This window comes from Megascapheus bottae, chromosome 23 (genome assembly GCF_031878675.1).
Source record: "Megascapheus bottae isolate mThoBot1 chromosome 23, mThoBot2.hap1, whole genome shotgun sequence".
NCBI classification, from domain to species: Eukaryota; Metazoa; Chordata; class Mammalia; order Rodentia; family Geomyidae; genus Megascapheus; species Megascapheus bottae.
The window spans coordinates 12,632,905-12,656,505 of NC_143531.1; the positions used below are offsets into that span (position 1 = coordinate 12,632,905).

At 38.5% G+C, this 23,601-nt stretch overlaps 1 protein-coding gene across 1 annotated transcript; it reads left to right on the forward strand.

Moving 5' to 3' along the window:
* Cxxc4 (CXXC finger protein 4) lies at window positions 1-23,070 on the forward strand. Its single transcript, XM_090356731.1, is given in 4 exon segments — window positions 1-422; window positions 424-518; window positions 585-1,093; window positions 21,398-23,070. Coding segments are annotated over 4 exon segments (1,071 nt in total). The 3' UTR covers window positions 21,443-23,070.
* The last annotated feature ends 531 nt before the right edge of the window (window positions 23,071-23,601 follow it).

Genomic DNA, 23,601 nt, shown 5'->3' on the forward strand with positions numbered 1-23,601 from the left:
ATGAACAGCAATGTCTGCGTGGAGCCGGGGCCCAGCCCGGAGACCCCGGGTCTGGCTAAGGAGAGCCACCTGCCCGAGGGCGCCCTGAACAGCCTTGTGGATTACAACTCGGAGATGGAGCGCTACCGCTCGTTCGCCACCTCGTTCTACAAGACCAACGGGGGCGCCTTCCCGCAGGCCGCCAAGATCGCGCGCATCACCACGCCGATCTTCCCGGGCAGCGCCGCCGCCGCCGCGGCCGCCGCGCGCATCGGCATGGCCCCCTGGAACTGCGACAACGCGGCCACGGCGGCCGCCGCCACCGCCATGCTCTGGGGCAGCGGCGGGGGCGGGAGGAAGTCGTCGTCCTCCTCCTCCTCCGCCGCCGCCGCCGCCGCCTCCGCCTCCGCCGCCGCCCTCCTCCCCGCCGGCGGGGGCGCGGGGGGGCGGCGCGGGCGGCGGCGCGGGCGGCAGGACCGGCGTGCCCCACCGCACCGACTCGTCCCAGCGGCTGGCCAAAGCCGGCTGCCCCCCGGAGCAGCCGCCGCCCCCGCCGCCGCCGCCGCCCCCGCCCCCTCCGCCTCCGCCCCCGCCGCCGCCGTCGTCGTCGTTGCAAATGGCCAACACGAATTTCCTCTCCACCTTGTCCCCCGAGCACTGCAGACCTCTGGCGGGGGAATGCATGAACAAGCTCAAGTGCGGCGCGGCGGAAGCGGAGATCATGAACCTCCCCGAGCGCGTGGGCACCTTCTCCGCCATCCCGGCGCTGGGGGGCATCTCGTTACCTCCGGGGGTCATCGTCATGACCGCCCTGCACTCCCCCGCCGCCGCCTCGGCGGCCGTCACGGACAGCGCCTTCCAGATTGCCAACCTGGCGGACTGCCCGCAGAACCACTCCTCCGCGTCCGCCGCCTCCGCCTCCGCGGCCTCCGGGGGCGCGGGCGGGGCCAACCCCGCCAAGAAGAAGCGGAAACGCTGCGGGGTGTGCGTGCCTTGCAAGAGGCTCATCAACTGTGGCGTCTGCAGCAGTTGCCGCAACCGCAAAACCGGACACCAGATCTGCAAATTTAGGAAATGTGAAGAGCTCAAGAAAAAACCGGGCGCTTCGCTAGAGGTCAGAGGCGATGATTTCTTGTTCCCCAGCCTCCCCCCCGCCCTGCTCACGCCTTTCTCCTCTCCCCCCCCGCAGGGCTGCTTGTCGGGCTTCAACGTGCAGTACCCCTTCTCCGAGGCCGCCTTCAGGTTGTAACCCGGCTCCCTCCGGAGGTGGGGTAGGAGGCGGGGGGGGGGGGGGGGGGGGCGGTGGGCCCGTGGGTGGATTGGCCGTGGGCTGCTGGACCCCGGCACCCTCCCACCCCACAGCCCACCCCCCCACCCACCCCCGGGTGTGGCGCCGCCCTGCTGCTAGACTAGAGGGGAACCCCCCCCTCTCTTTTTTTCATTTTTTTTTTGAGGCTCTGCGATTGCTCTGGATAATCACAAGTCTGACATTCAATGGTGGTCTCCCCCATTTCAAATGCTCCCTCCTCCTCATTAAAAAGGAAAAAAGAAAAAAGAAATCCATACCCAAGTCCAAAGAACTGGATCTGTCATATCCCAGGTAGATGCTTCTAGCTTAGACTTAACCAGTGGCACAGGATTACTAAAATGAAGACACAGGATGTGTGTATCTGTGTGTGCGTACATAAGTGCACATATACATACGACATACACACACACAAATGTGTACACACACACACACTGAAATAACCCGTTTTCTACCCCTAGCTAGGATAGTTCGTCTCTTCAGCCTGACCAGGTTTCTGGTTTTATTTCATTCCCCCGCCCCAACCCTGTCTAGTAGTTTTTGAGAAGGTAGAAATCATCTAGCAGGCTTATGATGACCACCTCCAAATTTTAAGAAGTTGTGACTTCACATAAAAGGATGCAATTAGCTATTTTAAGGGCAAGTGCTGAGGATTTAGACATTACATAGTTTCAGAAGTGAGTAGTACAGTACTTTCCCGTGGATTATGAGTTAGACAAACTAACCGTTTAGTGGTTACAAAATTGCTCTAGGTATCAAGGATGGTTTTGGTTAAAGAGCTAATAATGATCACAGCCAATTTATTTCTATTTATGTCCTTAAAAGACACGATACAGATGCTCACTGAAATGATTATTAAATTAGCCTGTTAGTTATGTTACATATAGACATTGCTGTGTTTGGTGAAATTTTTATAGAGTTTCTGGATCAATACAGTACAGGAAAATAGAAAATGATAAGTAAATGGTTTAATGGTATATTTTTAAAAATCATGGAAAGGTAAACCATAGTTAGCTCTGATAAAATGTACACAATACTCATGCGTACATGAGGCTCTAGGTGATGGATTTAGTATTTGGGTACATTATATAGTATGGATTGTAGAGCGAGTATGGCTGCAATAAGTTATCATAAAACAAATGTTTGTACATTCTTGTCCACGTTAGGACACTGCTTGGAGATTTTTTTTTTTAATGAAGTTTCCGAGTTACTTCCCAGTATGAGTAACTGGGAAAAGACCCTTGAAAGAATGAAGACAGGGTTAAACATTTTTGTCTGCACACAACCCCCTCCCAACAGTATCGCATTATAAAAATTATCAATATTATAGTAGCATAAATCGAGGCAGATAGCACTTTTGAACTCCAGAAATCAGAAGTGTGTGGGTAGTATTATTGACTACAATCAGTTTCATTAAAATATTGCACTTAATCTTCTTTATATGAGAAAGTGTGTCTTTGTTAAAAGTTTAACTTTCTGCAGGGTGATTTATTGTATTTCCTTTGGCACCTCTGTTTAAGCAAAGTCAATAGTTCTTGTATCTTCTTAAGTAGTTCAAATTAACTTTTGAGTTCTCTTTTAGTGATTAAGATAGTATGACTTCTCTAGGCTTGGAAAGCCATGGAAAATTAGATTTACCTCTACTGAAATTTCTCATGAACACTCAATAAGAAGTGCATGCTTTTTAATCTTTTCTTTTGAAATGTAGTGTGTAGAACTATAGATTTTATGTTACTGTTAGGTCTCATCTGTAAATGGCACTATAAGCACCCCAAGTTCAAGCATTTAATGGACAAGGACCCCTGAAAGGTTCTGACTTAGAAAGTAACTAGTAGAAGTTTTGGTTTTGTTTTTTTCCTGTGTTCATGTATCAGTTTTAAGTCAGCTTCATATACTTTTTTTGGGGGGGGGCTCTTTTAATAGTTTTCCCCCAAGCTTGTTATGATGTTTAAATTTCCTAGGCATTTTAGAAGATAACAAAATATCATAGAATTCCTTTTCTTTGCTTTTGCAAATTCTCATACATAAAAGTTCTGCTGATCTTCCAAAGATGGGATGTAGATAGCCAATTAGGCAAGTCTCAAGATGTTCTCTTCCCCAAAGTCTCTCTCTCCTATCAGAATGGAGGTGATTGTTTAGATATTATCAGTGGAACAATATTTGGCCACAGAAAGAAAAAGGCTTTGTAAAAAAATGTCTATATCTATGCAGGTCATGAAAAAGGAATTGCAAGCAGCAAATCAAAGTACATCCACATGTATATATAGTTGCAAGTGAGCAGACACCCATCAGATTGACAGGGGCGTATGCAACTGAAGGAGAGCTGGAATGATCGTTTGGGGGGTCAGAAAAAAGTCCCACTACTGACCTGGCTTTCTTTTCATCTATTCATCTATCCAGTGTTTCAGACACTGAATTTGCTGCTAAGTGAGGATGTCACTTGGGAGGTCAATATGGCTGCTAATCTATAGATTGCAATTGGAAACTTTGTAGCAAATCCTTATAGCAAGAATGTCGATACCTATTAGCACCTCACCTTCCTAAATTTTATTTCTAGTTATCACTTCCAGCATCATGATACCCTTGCTTGTTTCTTTTGCTAAGACTCTCATCTCAGAGACTGGAGGCATTATCAAATTTTTCTATAAAGACTCACATGGATGTGTTGAGTTTGCTTACCTTTCTTTTAAATCCCAACTCTTGCCTGCCTGCTTGCCTGCCTCCTTCCTCCCTTCTTCCCTCCCTCCCTCTCTCTTTTCTCTTCCTTTTTTTTCCTTCCTCCATTATCTTTTTCCTTGTCCTCTTCCTCTTCTTCTTCCTCTTCCTCTGTCTTGTTTTTTTTGTTAAAGCCCTAGGGCTTTAACTCAGGGCCTGGGTACTGTCACTGAGTTGTTTTGCTCAGGGCTAGCTCTCTATCACTTTTTGTTGTTGTTGTTAATTGGAGATGAGTCTTATGGACTTTCCTGTCTCAGCTGGCTTTGATCCCCAGGTCCTTAGATCTCAGCCTCCTGAGTAGCAAGGGTTACTTGTAGGCACAAGACACTGGTGCCTGGCTTAGCCTTCCTCTTAGAGTAATATTTTCCTGTTTCACTTAATTTTAAGAGCAGTAATTAATGCCACAGAAAAATTTTCACACCTTGATATTAGATTGCCCCTCAATAATACTTAGGATCCTGCACATAAATCATTTAGTTTTTCTAGATTTCAGGACTATATATTTACATATTTCTCCATTGACTTAATAGTCTCTGTAGTAACAAATAGCCACTAATTTTTGCTTTTTAACAGGGATGTGAAAAAATTCATATGAATAACTTAAATACCAGTGGTGAATACTGGGCTACTAGATAACGTTAACCAACATGATTGTATAGACAGTGCTTATACTACTAAGCTACAAGCAAAGACAAACCTTAAATTTGTATATCCACAGCAGTCAGGTTTCTGATGACTTTTTACAAAATTCCAATTGGATAGGACTCAACGGATAAAAATTATCCCCTGGGTAACCCCAGGTTCTCAGTGCCTGAACATTGTTCAGGTAACAGGATTGATCTCAGTGGGACAGCATTAAAGACCACACAGATCTGGATTTTCCTCCATTAGTTGATTTATGGAATGACTAGGAGGGGATGCCTCAGGAGGCTGGGAGATTTCCCTGCCCCCACACCTGCTCTCTTCACTGCTACAACTGCAGAAGGAAGAATTTGAGAAACAGGAAAATCAGGGGAAAAGGTTGCCACCTCACTCCCTTCTCCATCCCTCCCCCGAACTCATTTTATTTCCTCCCTTTAAAAATTGTGTGCTGAAGAACAGGACAATAGTAATTCTTCTATAAGCTAGGTTGATCTTCTTGAGGCTTTGGTAAAAACCACCCAGGTGTTATTTAGAAAAACTTGATGACTTGATTGCAAAGAGTATTTTAAGAGAGGAGAGAGATAATTTATGTAGCTGCTAATTTATGAGAGCCCTGATCCACACAGACAGTTCTGAAATTCTGGTCAAAGCACTCTTTTTAATTTGTGTAAAATGATGGCACCTACCCACTGAGGATATTCAGCTATAGACCACACAGAAAATAGATGTATCAATCAAATTCAGAATTTGTACAGTTGGAAAAAATGGGTGAATATTTGAACCTGTTGTAAGGTTTTTGAAGTATAATGACTTCAAAAAATATGAATAAAATATAAATATTTTATACCTTAATTTGAAATAGTCATCTGTTTATCAGGTTTTGGCAATTTAAAAACTGTCTTTTCGGATATCATTTTTAGGATTAAAAAGATGTTACTAAGAAATACGAGTTCTTGTTTTAATATAAAAATGCAAACACATAAAGGGAAAGATAACTTTTCAATACAAATTAGACAAAATGATAGTGTCTTTATAACTGATAGGAAAAAAAATAAAGAGCTCAGGAAAACTGAGTCCTTACCAAAGCCACAGATCAGTGATTTTGGTCAAAGTATTGAATGTCCATTGAATTCCCATCAATAGGTTTAACCCAAAGGAACTAAAGATTATGCATTATTGTACTTTGGTGAATATATCCATCTTTATCTGTCTATTTAAAAATAATAAAATTGGTTTTAAAAAAGTAGGGGTTTTTTTTTGTCAGTTCTGGGGCTTGAACTCAGGGCCTGGGCACTGTCTCTGAGCTTATCTGTGCTGAAGACTAGCCATTGTACCACTTGGGCCACAGCACCACTTCTGGCATTTTCTGAATAGTTTATTGCAGATAAGAATGTCATCCACTTTTCTGCCTGGGCTGACTTTGAACCTTGATCCTTACATCTCAGCCTCCTGAGTAACAAGGATTACAGGCATGAGCCACAACTGCCCTGCTCAAAAGTAAATATTTTTTTTTTTTGCCAGTCCTGGGCTTGAGCACAGGGCCTGAGCACTGTCCTTGGACTTTCTCAAGGCTAGAGCTCTACCACTTGAGCCTTAGCACCACTTCCAGCTTTTTTCTATATATGTGGTACCGAGGAATCGAACCCGGGTCTTCGTGCATGCCAGGCAAGCACTTTAACCACTAGGCCAAATTCCCAGCCCCAAAAGTAAATATTTTTAAGGCAGTTCCAAATGAAACCCCTTTCCACCAAGTACAATCTAAGTGATCATACAGAGGAGAGTGGGGAATAGTAAAACAAAGCCATCATAATCTGGAGACTAAACTATATGAATATTTACTTGAAATTCAACCATCATCTAACAAAACCCAAGCAACCAATCAGAGAACCATTGAAAAAAGCAAGCTATATAACATTAAACTTTAGATTGTGATACAATCAGATGCAAGTATTTAATTCAGGAGGGAATATGTATTTAATTTTGAGGTAATAAGAGTTCCTTGATTTCTAACATTTTAGTAAATTGGATATTGAAGTACTGCTGTATGTTGCCATCTATTTTTCTTTTTTATATATTTTATTGTAATGAATAGAAGAGTTGCATTATATTCACCAGATAGAAGGTGCATTACTTCACAAACATTGATGCCCTTTCTCATGTCTTGGTCCCCATTTCCCTCCCCCCACCCCAACCCCTCATCTTATTTCCCCCCTTCCCTATCCTATTTCAAATAACCAAATAAGCACATATACAATGTATCAGACAACAAGGTAAAATGCTGTAACAATATGAGATAACCAAGGGACAGCAAAAGAGATGAGAGGTAACATGGTACATTAAGGACAACAATCATTACATGGCTTTTGTTTCTGTATCCTGGAGGTCCTTTCATTTAGCATCGTTTTATATGGCCTTATGTATCTAGGTTTTGTTCTATTGTAAATCTCTGCTAGGAAAGCCCAAGGTTTCTACTGATTATGACAAATGAGGGAAACCATTGAGCCTATGTTTCTTTGAGTCTGGCTTACTTCACTTAATATGATTTTTTCTGTCTTTCCATTTCCTTACAAATGGGGCGATGTTGTTCTTTCTGACTGCAGCATAGAATTCCATTGGGTATAAATACCACATCGTGTTGATCCACTCATCAACTGAGGGGCATCTGGGTTGGTTCCATATCTTTGCTATGGTAAATAGTGCTGCAATGAACATCATTGTGCTAGTGGATTTAGTATGTCCTTGTTTCTGGACAAGCGCCATCTATTTTTCTAAGTGAAGGGGTGACTATGAAAAGTCAGACTTACAGATCAGTATAGAACCATGTAATGAGATAATCTGTAAGACTAGTAGGCACAGAAAGAAGGAGTTTCCCATCCATTCTTCCTTTATAAATCTAAACCATTGTCTACTAAGGGTAGGAAGTAGAAACATAGTATTGTAGTCCTGGAAGAATGGTTGGGAAAGTCTTCTTGCATACAAAGTTAAACACTCAACTAGTTGAATATTTCCCAGGATTCAGGTTAAAGTGGTTTTAGTCATTTATTTTAAAGTAGTTGGTGCTCCTAGAAATTCGCAGTCAACTTGAATTGGTTAGATTGTCTAAATACATGGATTGTCTTGGAAAAGATGAACAAAATGTCATACTATTCAATAATTTTTATATAACAGAATATGCTTCAGGTTGTTACAATTTATTTTTACTTACAGTATACAAAATGCCAAAGATAAATTCATATATTTGTCATATAGCCATATCATGTTAAAATTATTACTTTAGACAGAGTAAGTGAATTCAAGATTTATTTTAATTGTCCATATAAATGTGTAAATTGGAGAAGGGACTACTTGGTTTTTTTCTTATCATTATTTCTATTTTATAAACTCATAAGTAGACCAAATATTCATGAATGTAGTCTTTAATTTTTCATTATTTTTTAAGTCATTGGCTAGACTGTAAGGTGATGTTAGTGAAACCGAACACACTACTATTCCTTTAAAATATGATTTTCAAGAAATTTTTTGCAGTCTGCAAATATTTGAGATATTGTACATAAAAATATTGTTCTTTGCCTTCTGTTTCAGTGTTCCTGCTTTTTCTTATACTTCTTTATCTATCATTGTGCTGATATCTTTGGGTGTTTCCAAATTTCTGGATGGGCTACCTGGGTGATTTTATCCTTGAGTCCCATCTTGTACCATCATATGCAAATACCTGTATCAAAATTGAATTATTCTGCAGGGAAATGGGAAAAACCTGCCTTCATTCAGCATCATATGTTTTCTGTTGTTCATTGAGTAATGTCACACCATACTTCAGATGCGACAGCCATTTAATAATGTTGAAGACTTAGCACTGCAGGGACTAAAAGGATCCCAGCAGGCTTGTTAACTTCTATTCTAAATCATTATGAGAAATATTTTTTCCTCTCTGAATCTTCAGGGCTGACTCTTATTTTAAGAGCATCAGGATCTATAGATAGATATAAGAACACCTTTGCAGGGTTTTTCTTTTTCTTATTAGTTAGCACAATTATTTCACATTACTTTTCTTACTAAGTAGTAGTTAAGGGCAAAGACATTATCTTTCTCTCCCCGCCCCCCAGCTCTTATTTAAGGTATATTGTTTTGGCTGCTGTAAAATTATATAGGAAATAAAAGATTCTGGGCTTAGCTCCCTCCCTCCCTCCCTCCCTCCCTCCCTCCCTCCCTCCCTCCCTCCCTCCCTCCCTTCCTTCCTTCCTTCCTTCCTTTTGCCTCCTCCTCATCTCCTTCCCTGCCTCTCCTCTCTTTTTCCTTTCTTTTTATCCTTTCCCTCCTTCCCGTCCTTTCCTATACCTTTCCCTCTCCCCTCCCCACCTCTCCTCTTCCTTCCCCTCCTCTCCCCTCCCTTCCTCTCTCCCTCTCCCCCCTCTCATTTTTATGTTGTTAAACATTATATTTAGACCACAAGGCTCCACAGGTAAGAGGTTTCTCTGAATATTGTTTCCCCATTCAATATAGTTGGAGTAATAGCTGGATGCTGGTGGCTCCTGATGAATCCTAGAACCTCAGGAGGCTGAGATCTGAAAACTGCAGTCATAGCTAACCTGGGCAGTAAAATCTCCTTAACCAGCAGAAAACAGGAAGTGTAGCTGTGGCTCAGCTGTATAGCACTAGAGTTGAACAAAAGAGGTCAGGGACAGCAACCAGGTCCTGAGTTCAAGCCTCCATGACTGGAAAAAAAATGATAGTGGTAATAATATGAATGCACCTACAACTTTATAATTATACATGTAGTTGGATGTTCATTATAAACTAAAAGATGCTATATAATTTTAGTTTGTTTTAAAGAAAACAAAAAACCCTCACATACCATATTCACATACCAACAAATTTCTCATAGTTTTCACATATTAGAGGCCAGGTAGATTATTTTGTGATATGTGTGTTCTTCATATCCAGTTTGGCAAAATCCAGCTTAAGCTCACATGCAGACACAAACCAAATAAACTTAAGTTTCCTTGTTCTCCCACCTGCATTGAAAATGCCAGAGGAGGCTGTGCAGTTTTCCTTGCTAGTCACTGCTGCAAGCCATTTCCTTCACTTAATATTCCGTTCTTCTTTCCTTCCCACCACACCACCAGTCATTTGATTTCTTTTCTAGGTGTGTGTGTGTGTGTGTGTGTGTGTGTGTGGTGTGTCACACACCACATACACATGCAGTTTTATGTTATCCAATATTTTCATTTATCTATCTACTGTAAGGCATAATTTTTAAATGTGACAGTGCATTCAAGAACCATTTTTTAGATGTTACTGTTATATGCTAATATTAAACAGTTACTTTTTAGCTAGCATGTTTAATAATTATTTAAAAATTAGAAATTTTCCAATACATTAGTATTGGTAGGAAATAAAACAGGTAACTCTGATGTTTGTGATAGGAAATGGAGTGACTACAGCGATTTCTTTCTCTTTCTTTTTAAAGAATTTCTTTGCTGGTACCAGGGCTTAAACTCAAAGCCATGCATTTTCACTTCACTGTTTCACTCAAGGTTGATACTCTGCCACTTGAGCAACAACTTCACTTCCAGCTTCTTTCTACTGAATTGGTCATTAGAGTCTTGGATATTTTTCTACTAAGGCTGCTTTTGAACATCCTCAGATTTCAGCCTCCTGAGTAGCTAGAATTAAAGGCATGAGTCATCAGTGCCCATCCTTTTTATTAAAAAATAAGAAGAGAATTTATGAAATAAAAAGTTAAGGAGTGAAAGTGTGAGAAAAATGATACTAATTAATAAAAGATTAACATCAAAAGAACAGGAAATATTCTAGTCAGGATGCTGAATGTAATAACTAGCAGGGACTTGATCAATATGGGATATGAATGTTAGCTTTCCATCAGGAATTTTTCAGAGAATGGAAAGTACAAAAAGAGAAACAATCATTTTATTTATTTATTTTTTTGTGAGTTGACTCATTATATTTGTTTTTTTATATTTTTTATTGTAATCAATAAAAGGGTTACATGATATTTGCCAGATAGAAGGTGCATTAATTCACATATATTGATACCCTTTCACATGTCTTGGTACCCATTACCCTTCCACCATCAACCCCCACCCCCGTCTTGGTTTTCCACCCTTCCCTATCAAATTTCAAATACCCAAATACAAATAAATTCAGTATATCATTCCAGAGTCAGAGCACAGGGTTAAGTGGACTGGAGTGACAAATGCATTAGAGATAAGGAATATTGCAACTGAGGCTATTATTTTTTTACAAATTTCTATGACACACTTGCTAGAATAACACCAAAGTATAAATGAAAGTGAATGCTTCCAAGATGGGGAGAAAATGGGATCCCATTTTTGTTTCATATACATTGATCTTCATATTTTGTAGAGCATTTTTGAGAAAGTAGGGAAAGTGTTAAGTAATGGGAAAAACTGCTGAACATGCATTTCTGGCTCAAGCACCAAACCACACTTAGATGATTGATAGAAACATCAAAAAGCTAGAGATCAAGTCAAGATTCAGACAGAAAGAGATGTGTGCTTGTAGATCAGGAAGAGCGATGGATATTTCTGTGAAATTAAGCAAGCCTAGCAAATCCTGTAGTAGACTTTTTTTTTTTTGGCCCCAAAATGTTACAGAGGGAAAAAAGGGATGAACTAATTTTTTTGAAAAGGAAAACCATTTAAAGTTAACTATGTGTAAGTGGTTGAATATCTGTGATAATGAATTAATGGTAGAAATATAATTGTGCTGAGGAGAAAATTTGTTTGGAAAGTGTTATTTCTTATAGGTTTGATGAGATACATCGATGTGTGTGTGCTTCGTGTGTGTGTGTGTGTACGTACGTACTAGGGCTTGAACTCAGGGCATAGACATTCTTGCTGAGCTTTCTTGCACAAGGCTGCTTCTTACCCTTTAACCATAGCTTCACTTCTGGCTTTTTAGTAGTTAAGGGGAGATAAAATTCTTACAGCCTTTCCTTCCTGGGCTGGCTTCAAACAATGATCCTCATATCTCAGCCTTCTCAGTTGCTAGGATTCCAAACATGAGCTACTGGTGCTGACATGTTGATGGTTTTAATCGTACTAAGAATAAGAAAGATAAAGATGAGGGATAGAAGATGGAAAATATAGAATCCTTTACCCAACTTTAGCAGGCTGTAGTCTTTTTTTTTTAACTTCATGTAAAGCAAAAGAAATTTTATCTTCTCAGTTAGGCTGCAATGTACAGAGTTAAGTACTTTATGAAGCTAAGTAGCTGGGATATGTATCATGTGACTCCATTCATGTATGTTTTTGTATGATGGGAGGTGAGCTCTGTTTTTACGACAGCACATTAGTGGTGCACAAACATTCAACTTTTCTAATTTATTATTAACCAAACTTTCAATATCATTGCAATTCTCCCAGTGTAGTTCTTAATCCTTCATCTGACTAAGGTACTTAACCCCCTTATTCATATTTTCAATTCCCAGTTCAAGTTCTGTTTCACTTGACTAAGACAAATGGTGATATTAGAAGAGGCAAATATAGGAAAGGAGGGAGGGATGGAAGGAAAAAAAGAGAAAAAGAAACAAGGGAGGCTAAGGTTTGCTTCAGACTAAAGAGAAGTCAGAAAGGAACAGGTTAACACACAGAATTGTCATATTTGAAGACAATCTTCAGTACAATTTAACTGAGAAATCTTAAGGCCTTAAGATTTGTGAAAAGATACTATGGATCTGGGTTTAAGTCAACTGGACTACTGGACATTGATTCCTTTTTGTTTAACATCATGAAAAAAATAAGTATCAGGAAAAATAACTAGGTTATTTTATACTAAAAGTTCTCTTTAGTTCTCAGCCAGGTACTGGTGGCTCAGACCTGTAATCCTAGCTACTCAAGAGACTTGAGATCTGAACATGGCAGTTTAAAGCCAGCCTGAGCAGAGAAGTCCATGAGATTCTTATCTCTCACCAACTAGCAAAACAACAGAAGTGAAACAATGGCTCAAGTGATAGTTCACCATCCTTATGCCACAAAGCTCTGCATTCAAGCCAAAGAACCAGCACAAAACAAAAATGGATAATTCCTAAGGCTGCAGTTAGAAACACAGGAAGGCTAAAATGAAAAAAATAATCCTTAAAATTAATGATAGTGATTTGGGAGATGGGGGCCATCCACCATTTATAAATTAACTGAAAACATTTGAACCATTTTTAAGGGTATAAGGATAATTTCTGGAATAATATATAACTGAACATATCAAAAAGATTCTAGAGGAATGTCAATGAGAAGAATAGTAGCCAACACTACATATTATAAACACTGTGCCTGAAAAAGGCTATAGTTATTGGCTTTTCTAATTGGTTAATTGTGACTATACTCAAACAATATTCACAGAAAAAGATAGTCCATGAGAATATCATGAGATTAAGTTAAAATCTATATACTTAAAAATGTATTTTAGAACGTGATGGGCTGTCATTGGTCAGTTTATATTCACAAAATGTATTTTGAAAGATTTCAGAGACCTCTACAAATCTTGTTAAAATTGGCTTTAGATTTTATTCTGTAAAAAAATTAGAGGCAGGGAGTTTGGTTGAGTGCTTGCCTAGCATGCATGAAGACCTGGGTTTGATTCCTCAGTACCACATACATAGAAAAGCTGGAAGTGGTGCTGTGGCTCAAGTGGGAGCCTTAAGAAAACCCAAGGACAGCACTCAGACCCTAAGTTCAAGCCCCAGGACTGGCCAAAAAAAAATTAAAGGTTATTAGTTGGGCACCAGTGACTCATGCCTGTAATCCTAGCTATTCAGCAGGCTGAGATATAAGGATCATGGTTCAAAGCAAGCCTGAGCTGGAAAGTCTATGAGACTCTTTTTTTTTTTTTTTTTTTTTTTTTTTTGCCAGTCCTGGGCTTGAGCTCAGGGCCTGAGCACTGTCCTTGGACTTTCTCAAGGCTAGAGCTCTACCACTTGAGCCTCAGCACCACTTCTGGCTTTTATCTATGTATGTGGTACCGAGGAATCGAACCTGGGTCTTCATGCATGCTAGGCAAGCACTTTAACCACTAGGCCAAATTCCCGGCCCCTCTATGAGACTCTTATCTCCAGTGAACCACCCGAAAACTGGAAGTAAAGCTGTGGCTCAAAGTGGTAGAATGCTAGCCTTGATCATAAAAGTCTAGGGACAGTGTCTAATCCGTGAGGTTAAGCCACAGGATTGGCATATGTGTGTACCACACTTATTTTTAAAATGATTGAGGAAAAGGACCAATATCTCAAAGTCAGGATGAATGAGAACTGGAGTGTTTTGTGTAGTAGTTAAGAGAAAGAAATGGAAGGAGGCAAAAAGAAGGCAGGAACAACAAAAAAGGAAACAAAACCCAGAAAATGTTTCCAAAAGCCACATGTTCTTAGAAGTATAGCTTTACCTGAATTCATTGTTTTAAAGATAACTTCCAACTTGTTGAAATATTTGGAATTATTGTTTGCTAAATTCCTTTTAGTACTTCATGATACCAACCCTGCAGTTGTTTCTTAAGCTGGGCCTGCTCAGAAGCTGTATGTTTTTCAGAAAACATTCTGAGGAAAATGAAGTTCAATATGTGAAACCAATATGCTTTTTTGAGCTACTTAGACTAGGAGCAAAATTTTCTGTGAGTTTTGTTATTTTCTCTTTTAGATAATATGAAAAATAAATATTTTTCTATTCTCAGGTCCGTGATAAAAAGAAGCATCAGAAGTTGAATTGCTAGTGAATATTAGATGTAACTTTGTATTATATTTTTTAATAAAAATTAGGAGCTATGGAGCTGGAGTGTGGCCTAGCGGTACAGTGCTTGCCTAGCATGCATGAAGCCCTGGGTGAGATTCCTTGCACATACACAGAAAAAGCCGGAAGTGGTACTGTGCCTCAGTGGGACAGCGCTAGCCTTGAGAAAGCTTAAGGATAGTGCTCAGGCCCTGAGTTCAAGGCCAAGGATTAGTTAAAAAAAAAAAAAGAAACATCCCATGAACCAGGTACCAGTGGCTCATGACTGTTTTCCTAGCCACTCTGCAGGCTGAGAGCTGAGGATTGTGGTTCAAAGCCAGCCAGAGCAGGAAACTGAAACTCATCTCCAATAAATAAACCCCCTGCCGAAAAAAGAAGCCAGTAGGGGAACTGTGGCTCAAGTGGTAAAGTTGTACAGCATTAGCCTTGAGGAAAAATAAAACCAAAACACACACACACACACACACACACACACACACACACACACACACACAAACACACACCACACACACACACTGAAGAAAAAGAAAGCTCATGGATAATGCCTAGGCCCTGAGATGATGATGAAGAAGAAGAAGAATGAAGAAAGAAGAAGAAGAAGAGGAAGAAGAGGAGAAGGAGAAGGAAGGGGGGAGGAGGAGGAGGAGGAGGAAGAAAAATTTAAAATTAAGAGAGTCCAAATCTGTGCTTTGATAGGTAAAATATCACCTCTTTAATAGTTTTTAAAAGACCTTTCCTTTTCTCACATTTCTGCATTAACTTTTTCTTACTTTTGAATAATAGAGCAACATACTTGATGCAAGTTAGATTATGACCATGATTTACTAAAACATTCAAAATTGTTGGACAACTCTGTCTTGTTTACCAAGAACTCCACCTAGAAGTAGTTGGTAACATTCAACAGCAATTACTAGGGAGATTTCAAAGAGAAGTTTCATTACTGAACATCTATACACACACACACACACACACACACACACACTACACATATATACATATATGGATATATGCATACACGTATTCATACATGAATATATATTCAGTCTATAACCAAATATATTTAGTTACATATACACACAATTAAAATATAAACATGAAGATATACATATATATGTATATATGTATCATATTTCAATTTCTCTTAAAATAGTTTAGTTTTATTAATGAAGTTTTTGCTTTTTAAATAACAATTTTACTTTAACTTCATGCTCTCTGAAGAACAAAAATATGATATAATATCCTTGAAAAACATGTTTTCAGTTGTAGATGACTGAAATAGTTTCTTTTTTTACTTACCATTAGAGTTTTTTTGTGGGTGTCCAAATACATGCTATCACAAGAAATATGATCACTTGTTGAGATTATGTGATTTTATATACTTTTAGAAAATGTAATGGAAATATCATCGTGCCTATTATTCATCATGGGACTTGGCATATAGTAAGTGATTGTTTAATCAATAGGATCACAAATGGGTAATTTGGGGAGTAGGGGGCGGGGGTGGGGAAGGTTTACTTCTAGAACATCATGAATCATGCTGTTAGTCTTGTCATTTTACTTCCTATCAACTTTCTTTTTCCCCATACACACATTCTTTTTTTTTTTTTTTTTGCCAGTCCTGGGGCTTGAACTCAGGGCCTAAGTGCTGTCCTTGGGCTACCTTAAGGCTATACCTCTACCACTTGAGCCACAGCACCACTTCTGGCTTTTTCTGTGTATGTGGTACACAGGAATCGAACCCAGAGCTTCATGAATGCTAGACAAGCAGTCTACTAATAGGCCACTCTCCTGGCCCTATACAGAAACTTTCTGATAGTTGTTTTCTTGACTCTATGTCCAGTTGAACCTATTATCTTTCCAATATAATTAAAAACTTATGTGTTTATGAATTTTAAAGTTAGCTGGTCATGCCTTCTAAAATCATAGGGTCCCAGAGATGATGCCCATGCCCCCTTGCCGCACCCCCCCACCATGGCAGTGTAGAAGGGAGGGAAGAAACTCAATTTCTAGGCTGGAGATGTCACAAATAACAACAGGGTTTTGTCAATAAATTGAATCAGAGACATAGCTTGTGTGGTTAAGTACTGCCTTGCAAGTAAGAAACCCTGGATTCTGTTTGCTAAAAACAAACAAAAAAGGTCCAATTACTTACGTGACAATATTTTAGCCTCTCTTCTTTCTTTTCTTCCTTTCTCCTCTACTTCCTCTTTCCTTTGATTCCTCCTCCTCCTTTTCTCCTTCTCTTCCCTTCTTGGTACTAATGTACATGAAGATGCTCTAATGTGTATCAGGAAAATAGTTTTCTTACTAGGAAGCATCTTACATTGTTTATCATCTGCCTCCCACATTCAAAAATTCCCAATTTGAAAAATTGGTAAGAATCCATTAAAAACCCTATACTTAATTAGCTAAAGGAAAATAGTAGGCTATGTTTTCTTGTATTGCGTACTTCCTATTTATATGGAATTAAAGGGATTCTGTAAGGCCTTCAATTTCTGTTGTGAGGAATGTCATCCCCATACAGTATAAGTTTCCAATGTGGTGACCTGAGCTGGCCAGGTGTCTCACTTGCAGTCAGAAGGGCCTTGTTGTTGTCACTTAGTCTTGTTTTGTTTTTATGACACTGGATTTTGAACTCTGGACCTCACACTTACTATGCAGGTGCTTTACTCCCTGAACCACACTACCTAGTGCTTTTTGCTTTGGTTAGTTGTTGGGATCTCTTTTTTTCTCCAGTCCTGCATGGACCATAATCCTCTCACTTCCCCTTTTCTTACAGTGTGGGATCAGTTGGGTGGCATGGGCCACCTAATTCAAGATGAGATCTCTCTAACTTTTCTCTGGGCTGGTGTGGAATTGAAATTTTCCCAATTGCTGCTTCTTAAGGAGCTGGGATTACAGGTGTTTGCCACTGTACCAAGCTTGGTTAGAGACATTTCCAATGGCACAAGCATCCCAATTTAAAATTTCATACAATTTGAGGTAAGCTTTTGCTTTAGGAATTATCATTAATTTTTCTCCTTGAAACCTCTGCTTTAACAATAGAAGTGATTAGACTTAAGTACAGTGGTACGAATACTGTAACATTTTACTTGTTTCTAGGTAGAAATGGCAAACCTAGAAATTCTCATATGTAGAGGTATAGATATTTCATTTGAAACTTTTGTGAGCTGAGTTTTTATTAGAGATAACACATTTCCAACAAAAATCTGCAGATGTGTGGTTGACTTGAAGAGCCCCCAAGACTGCTTGATTGGTTAGCAGATACAGAAAAGGGGAACACTCTTAAAATTCTTAAAGTGTCATTTGAGGGGGGATTCTTAATTATTATTGGCGGTGTGATTATTTCCTCATTGCTAACAAGAATGAAACTAAAATATATTTCTTCCAGAGATAATAGTTTCTTTGTTTCGTATAGGCAAATAAGAAACATATTTGGATTAAACCATTGTTTTATTAGAGGCTGTTTCCTGGCTTTATAAAGTTATTCAACGGAGCCAGCACTGGTGGTTCACACTTGTAACCCTAGCTACTCTGGAGGTTGAGATCTAAGGACCATGAAAACTACCAAAAAAGTTGGGAAGTGGCACTGTGGCTTACGTGTATAGTGCTAGCCTTGAGTAATAGAAGCTCAAAGACTGCTTACACCCTGAATTCAAGCCCAGGACTAGCACCAGAAAAATTCTTTAAAGGAGAAGCACAGTTCATCATCTTTTATTTTCTGAAGGTCGTTATGAATGTGACTTCAGTAGGGTGAGTTCTCAGGAGCACCACACTTCAGAGCAGTGCTAGTAGAGTGGGCAGGGATCTTCAGGTTTCTCCCAAGCTACTGGGAGCCAGGCTCCTATTTATTAGTAAGACTGTCTTAAGGGAAGCTGATAATCTGGATTTTTCTCCTTATCTCTTCTAGGGGGATCTGGCTTTCCTCTCATTCAGGATAACAATCCTGTACTAGCAAGAATTCCCTGTCTCATCCAGAGATTTTTTTTTTTTAAATCCACCATGTTGGCATGCTGAGCCCCCAAACCAGTTAATATAATCTTCATAACAATCACCTCAGTAGCTGACAATGGTCAGAAAGATGTGTGCCTAAACTTATATAATCAGAAACCTATATAGTTCAATCCAATCTCCTAGGAAAACATCGTGTTTTCTAAGAAGTTAGGCGAGGCCTCTAAAGTAAATTACTGATGAGCCTGATGAAGGCTGAACAAAAGGACAGATGTACCCTCTAGAACCCTAAAGAGATTTGCTATTGTGTTTACTCTAAAGTAAAATTATTAGAGCAGCTTTATTCTAAGTTTCTCCGGATAATCTATCCCAAAGAATTCCCCACTGGTTCTCCTAAATTTTCTTACGTATTTTCAGTGATTTGCCAAGTTACCAATTTTAGGCTTCCTGATATCAAAGATGTTAATAAAAAGAAAAGAGATTTTTAAACATAACTGATTATTTTCTCACTTTTTCTGCAATATATTGCTGATATTCTAATTTGGGGGGATATGCACTGATTTCCACATACCACATCACCCAGTAAATCACAGCTAATATCCCTGGGAAGATATTTAATGAGAGATCATCTTAGAGTAAGAAGTCATTGTAGGAAAATGTAAGATCTCATCTCGACAACAACAAAAAAAGCCAAGTATGGAAATCCATATCTGAAACCCAAAATATTTAGGAAGATCATTGTCCAATGCTGGCTAGATAAAAACTGAGATACTGCATGAGAAATAGCCAAAGCAGATAAAAGCCTAGAGGTATGTCTCCTAGAGGTTCAGTTTCTGCCTTTTTAGGTAGAAACTCCTCCTTGCTAGGCAAGGATGAAGCCTTGAGCACAGACCTGAGTGCTATAAAATTAAAGAAACTTTTGTCTTTTGAAGCTTTCTTTGATTAATATGAGTAAAATTGTCAAGTGAATGTCTTCCTTCCCCTTATCCACAACTATGACCCTTAACACTAGGTGACATTTTTATAAGTTTACTTTTTCAGAATATCACAATTAAAACTGAGTAATAAGAAGAGGCTCAGGAAGAAAAATGAGTTGAAAAAGCAATTTAGAAGCATATCTAAGGCATAAGGACTTCATCTCATTAAACAAATGTATCCCATACATTTTTCTGTTTATCGGCATAAACATATATGTTTACCAAGAGACAACATTACATAAGTACATATTTATTTCCGGCTTCCAGTTGGCATCAGAGAGTGACTTGGCATCACTTAGTGACACAAATACACATAAATGCGAATATACGTGAATATATGCACATGCTTATTTTTTTTCTTATGTGAATCTGTAACCAGAGATCTATAATTGCATGGATATATTTGGATCTAATTTATCTCGTTAAAAATGACTACATTTGTGTAGCTATGCATACTTATATAAAATTTATTCTTAGTTGGCATCAGCCGGCAAGTTAGTAGCTGGTATGAACTTTCAGGTTTCCATTTACTGTTTGTGTGCCTATGAAGTATGAATATTAGAATGGGTACATTTTCTCTCACTTCATAGGGTTCCTCTAATAGTGATTAAGTAAGTGTAATCAAGACAGGAACATTTTATGTTTGGTATTTAAATGCTAATTTTGGAGAGCCATAGAGGAGTTCACTTATCATCCACTGAGAGTTGGATACATGGATAGTGGGAAGGAGAAAGCTGGTGAGTTCATCAGGATAGCAGTAAAATATTAATAAATCCAGCACTATATTTTTGAGAATAATAGAACTTCTGTGTTTGAAAAAATATCTCACAAGTTAAACATTTGGTACACAATATGTGTGCAACAAATTGTAGCAAATTAATAATTTCTTCTTAACAAGATGCAAATTTGTTATTCGTTGTGAGAGCAGTCTGCAACTCCATCCTTCTGCTTTGGTCTTCCAAGTACTAGGATTACAGGCACCATACTAGCAAACCTGGTTTTCTCTGTGTGTGTGTGTGTGTGTGTGTGTGTGTGTGTGTGTGTGTGAATGCACATACACTTTTTTGCTTTTGTGTGTGTGTGTTGCAGGGAATTGTGCATGCTAGGAAAGCACCCTATCTCAGAACTATACCTTCAGCCCTATACTTATTCATTCTTAACAATTACCTTACAATTTACACAGACTTGTTGATTTGTTCAAATAATAAGTCGCTTATTTGCCACCATAAGAAAATATACTCTTCGCTTCTTTTCTTTATCTGCCTTCACTATTAGTGTGATTGGCTTTTATACCTATTAATCAAAATATGAACTCACTTCAGATTATGACATTTTTGTCCAAACAGTGCTCATTAGATTATTAATAGAAATACATTTAGCATTTCAGTAATTGATAAGTGATACAGGTAATATTGATGTGATATTTATCCTTACCACACTAGAAATAAAAATCCTCCAGAATCAAGAAATGACTTCACCTAATTTTGACTTTGCCCTAAATTTCACATAAATGTATATGGTTTGAGATTGTACATTAAAACAATGTTTCAAATTTCAGTTTAAAGTTTTGGTTATGTTTTTGCTGATGTGGTTTATGGTAGAGTAATTTAATTAGTCACTTTACATATAATACTCACTTGTCTTACTAATATTAGAGACTACTTGAAAGTTGATCATATGCTTTTTGATGCAGAAAAAAGTAAATAAAAATTTGTCATTAAAATAATGTTTAATATACAAAGGTAAAACTAGGAAAAAGTAATCCTTTCTTGCTCCATGGTTTGATGGTGCTATGTGCTTTGTTCTGGTCACTATTTGTTTTGCATAACCTGTATTTTTTTAGTTCAGTATATTTTAATCATTACATGTTAGTGTTAGATTTAATATTCAAATTTTCATCATATCCTAAGCTCAAGAATGTCTCTGTTTTAAAAATATTAAAATAGACAAGTTATTGCATTGTATATTGCTGACTAAAGATATTGCTGAAGTGTAAAGGAGAAAAATCTAATTTTGTGTTGGCATAGAAAGAAAGCTTAACTTGTTTTCTTGCTCTTTTTTGTTTTTTTTCATAGAGAACACCTGTTCCCAGTGCCGAAGCATTCCGGTGGTTCTTTTAAAGCAGTAGTGTATCTTATTTTCAAGGCATTTGGAAATGAAGGGAAATCTAATGTCTTGTTTTAAGAAACTGCTTAGTCCAGCATTGAAGAAAAAATCCAGAAATTATTTTCATTTTATGTATAGGGATTTCTTCAGAGAAAAAAACAGAGGAAAAGAAAAGGGGGGGGAACACATAAAAATCATATGGGAGCTTGGGAAATTGGCTAGTCTATTTACTTTCAATACACTGAATCTTTCTTTGATGTAATTTAGCTCTACTAGTGAAGTTGTTGTCTATTTTGAAAGTGGCTGTAAAAAAAAGTTTGGGTAAACCCTTGCTGTAAAATCATGTATCTTTGCAAAGTACATATCTATACTTCCTTTTCAAATATAAACTGTACAGATAGCAGCTTGTATTTTGTGTGTTTAGACACCAGGGGACAATCATGTCTGAGCATTTATGGAGATTCACAGTTTGTATACAACAGTCTGCTTCTGCAATTTAAATCTGGAGCAATAAATTTTAGCTTTAAACTTTATTTTAAACCAGTTGTTTCTAGAAGTTGTAAGAACACTGGCACTGTTTGCCATGCATCTTTCTGTAGAGACTTGAGGCCGAGTTTTACAAGACTTAAAAGATGATGCATCCAGCCATTACCTTCCGTTGTATTGTTCTAAGAGGGGAAGATGTAATGAAAGTTTCCATTAATCTTTTGAGCACTGTATTAGAGTAGTGGTTATGCACTTGCATTGTTTACAAGCAAACTGTACAGTGGGTGTAGATCTCCAGTACTTAGCGTAGTTGGCTTGTCTTGGGTTGCACTGTAAGCCCAGTACTCAGAATAGTTGGAAAATGCAGAATCAGTTGTGTAAAATTTTTGTTAACCAAAAAAATTAAAAATACTAGTGTTTTCTAGACTAAACATAAAATCTTAGGGGGGAGAGAAATCCATGACTGATTTTTTTTCCCCAAACATAGGATGTGTTTTTCTTTATTTGTTTTGTTTTGATTCGTTCATTTTCTTTTTGCCTGTTTTTTTGGTGGAAAAAATAAAAAACCCTCAATAAACAGTATCCAAATGTATTAATTGTATATTATCAAATAAGTACTTTGGTTTTAATGCTTGAATACATGGAGACCTGATTTTGAGGCGTGGCTAGGTATGTTTTTTTTTAAGTTACAAAACAAAATTAAACATATTCCTAAAAGAGAGGCATCTGGTCTGTTTTTACCTTCTTTTCTCGTGGCCTCCTGGTTGGCCTTCCCCTCATCTCTCAATGGAAATCTCCACCATCCTCTTTTCCATTCTTTTTTTAATTGTAATTAATAAAAGGGTTACATGATATTTGCCAGATAGAAGGTGCATTAATTCACATACATTGACTCTTTCCCATTCTTGCCACTTACAATTCCTGAGATGGAGCCACCATCTATGGAGTTTGATAACAGAAGGCTGGCTGGCTCCTATATCTGTCCACATACAAAGGAAATAGTGATCCATACAATCTTGGCTACCATGGCCTATCGGGTTTGTTTTGCTTCTGACAGTCAGCATTCCTAGGGATGCCTGCACCGACCCCAATAGGGAAAATATTTGAAGTTTACTATTATTTTTCTTTTCTGTTTTCTTATTATTTTATTATTTTATTGTTTTTATTTTTACTAAACTATAAAGGTTTTTTTTTCAGATTTCAGGCTGGAACAGAGTTTAGCAGAAAAAAATAATAAAACCCAATGCATACAATATCTAAATTGCCATGTTACTGCAGCATATTTGTTTTGTATTCACTAAAGTCATGCTGGCTTACTACATTCCACAAGCCTATTCAAAGAAGTTGGTTAAATGGCCCGGGAGAAGTTGAAGTTGTCACGTTTTTGATAGACTTGCAAGCAAGTATTAAAAAGAATCTAGTTGTAATTAGGAATGGGAATTGAAATGATACGCCTGGAAAGAATTATTGGGAGGCAAGAGGAGCACTTTAGATATCTGCAGAATCCTTGAGGGGAGTGTGGGTACTGTTCATGCAAACGCCACTGGGACATAAAAAGTGTGACGTCACTTCCCTAGAACGTCAAGGGCAGTCTAGAGTTGCCATCAAAGAGCCTTTTGGAGAAAACCCATTATGTGCTACGTCATTCTGTTTAGACAGTATAAATAATGACAAGCTATGGGAGTAC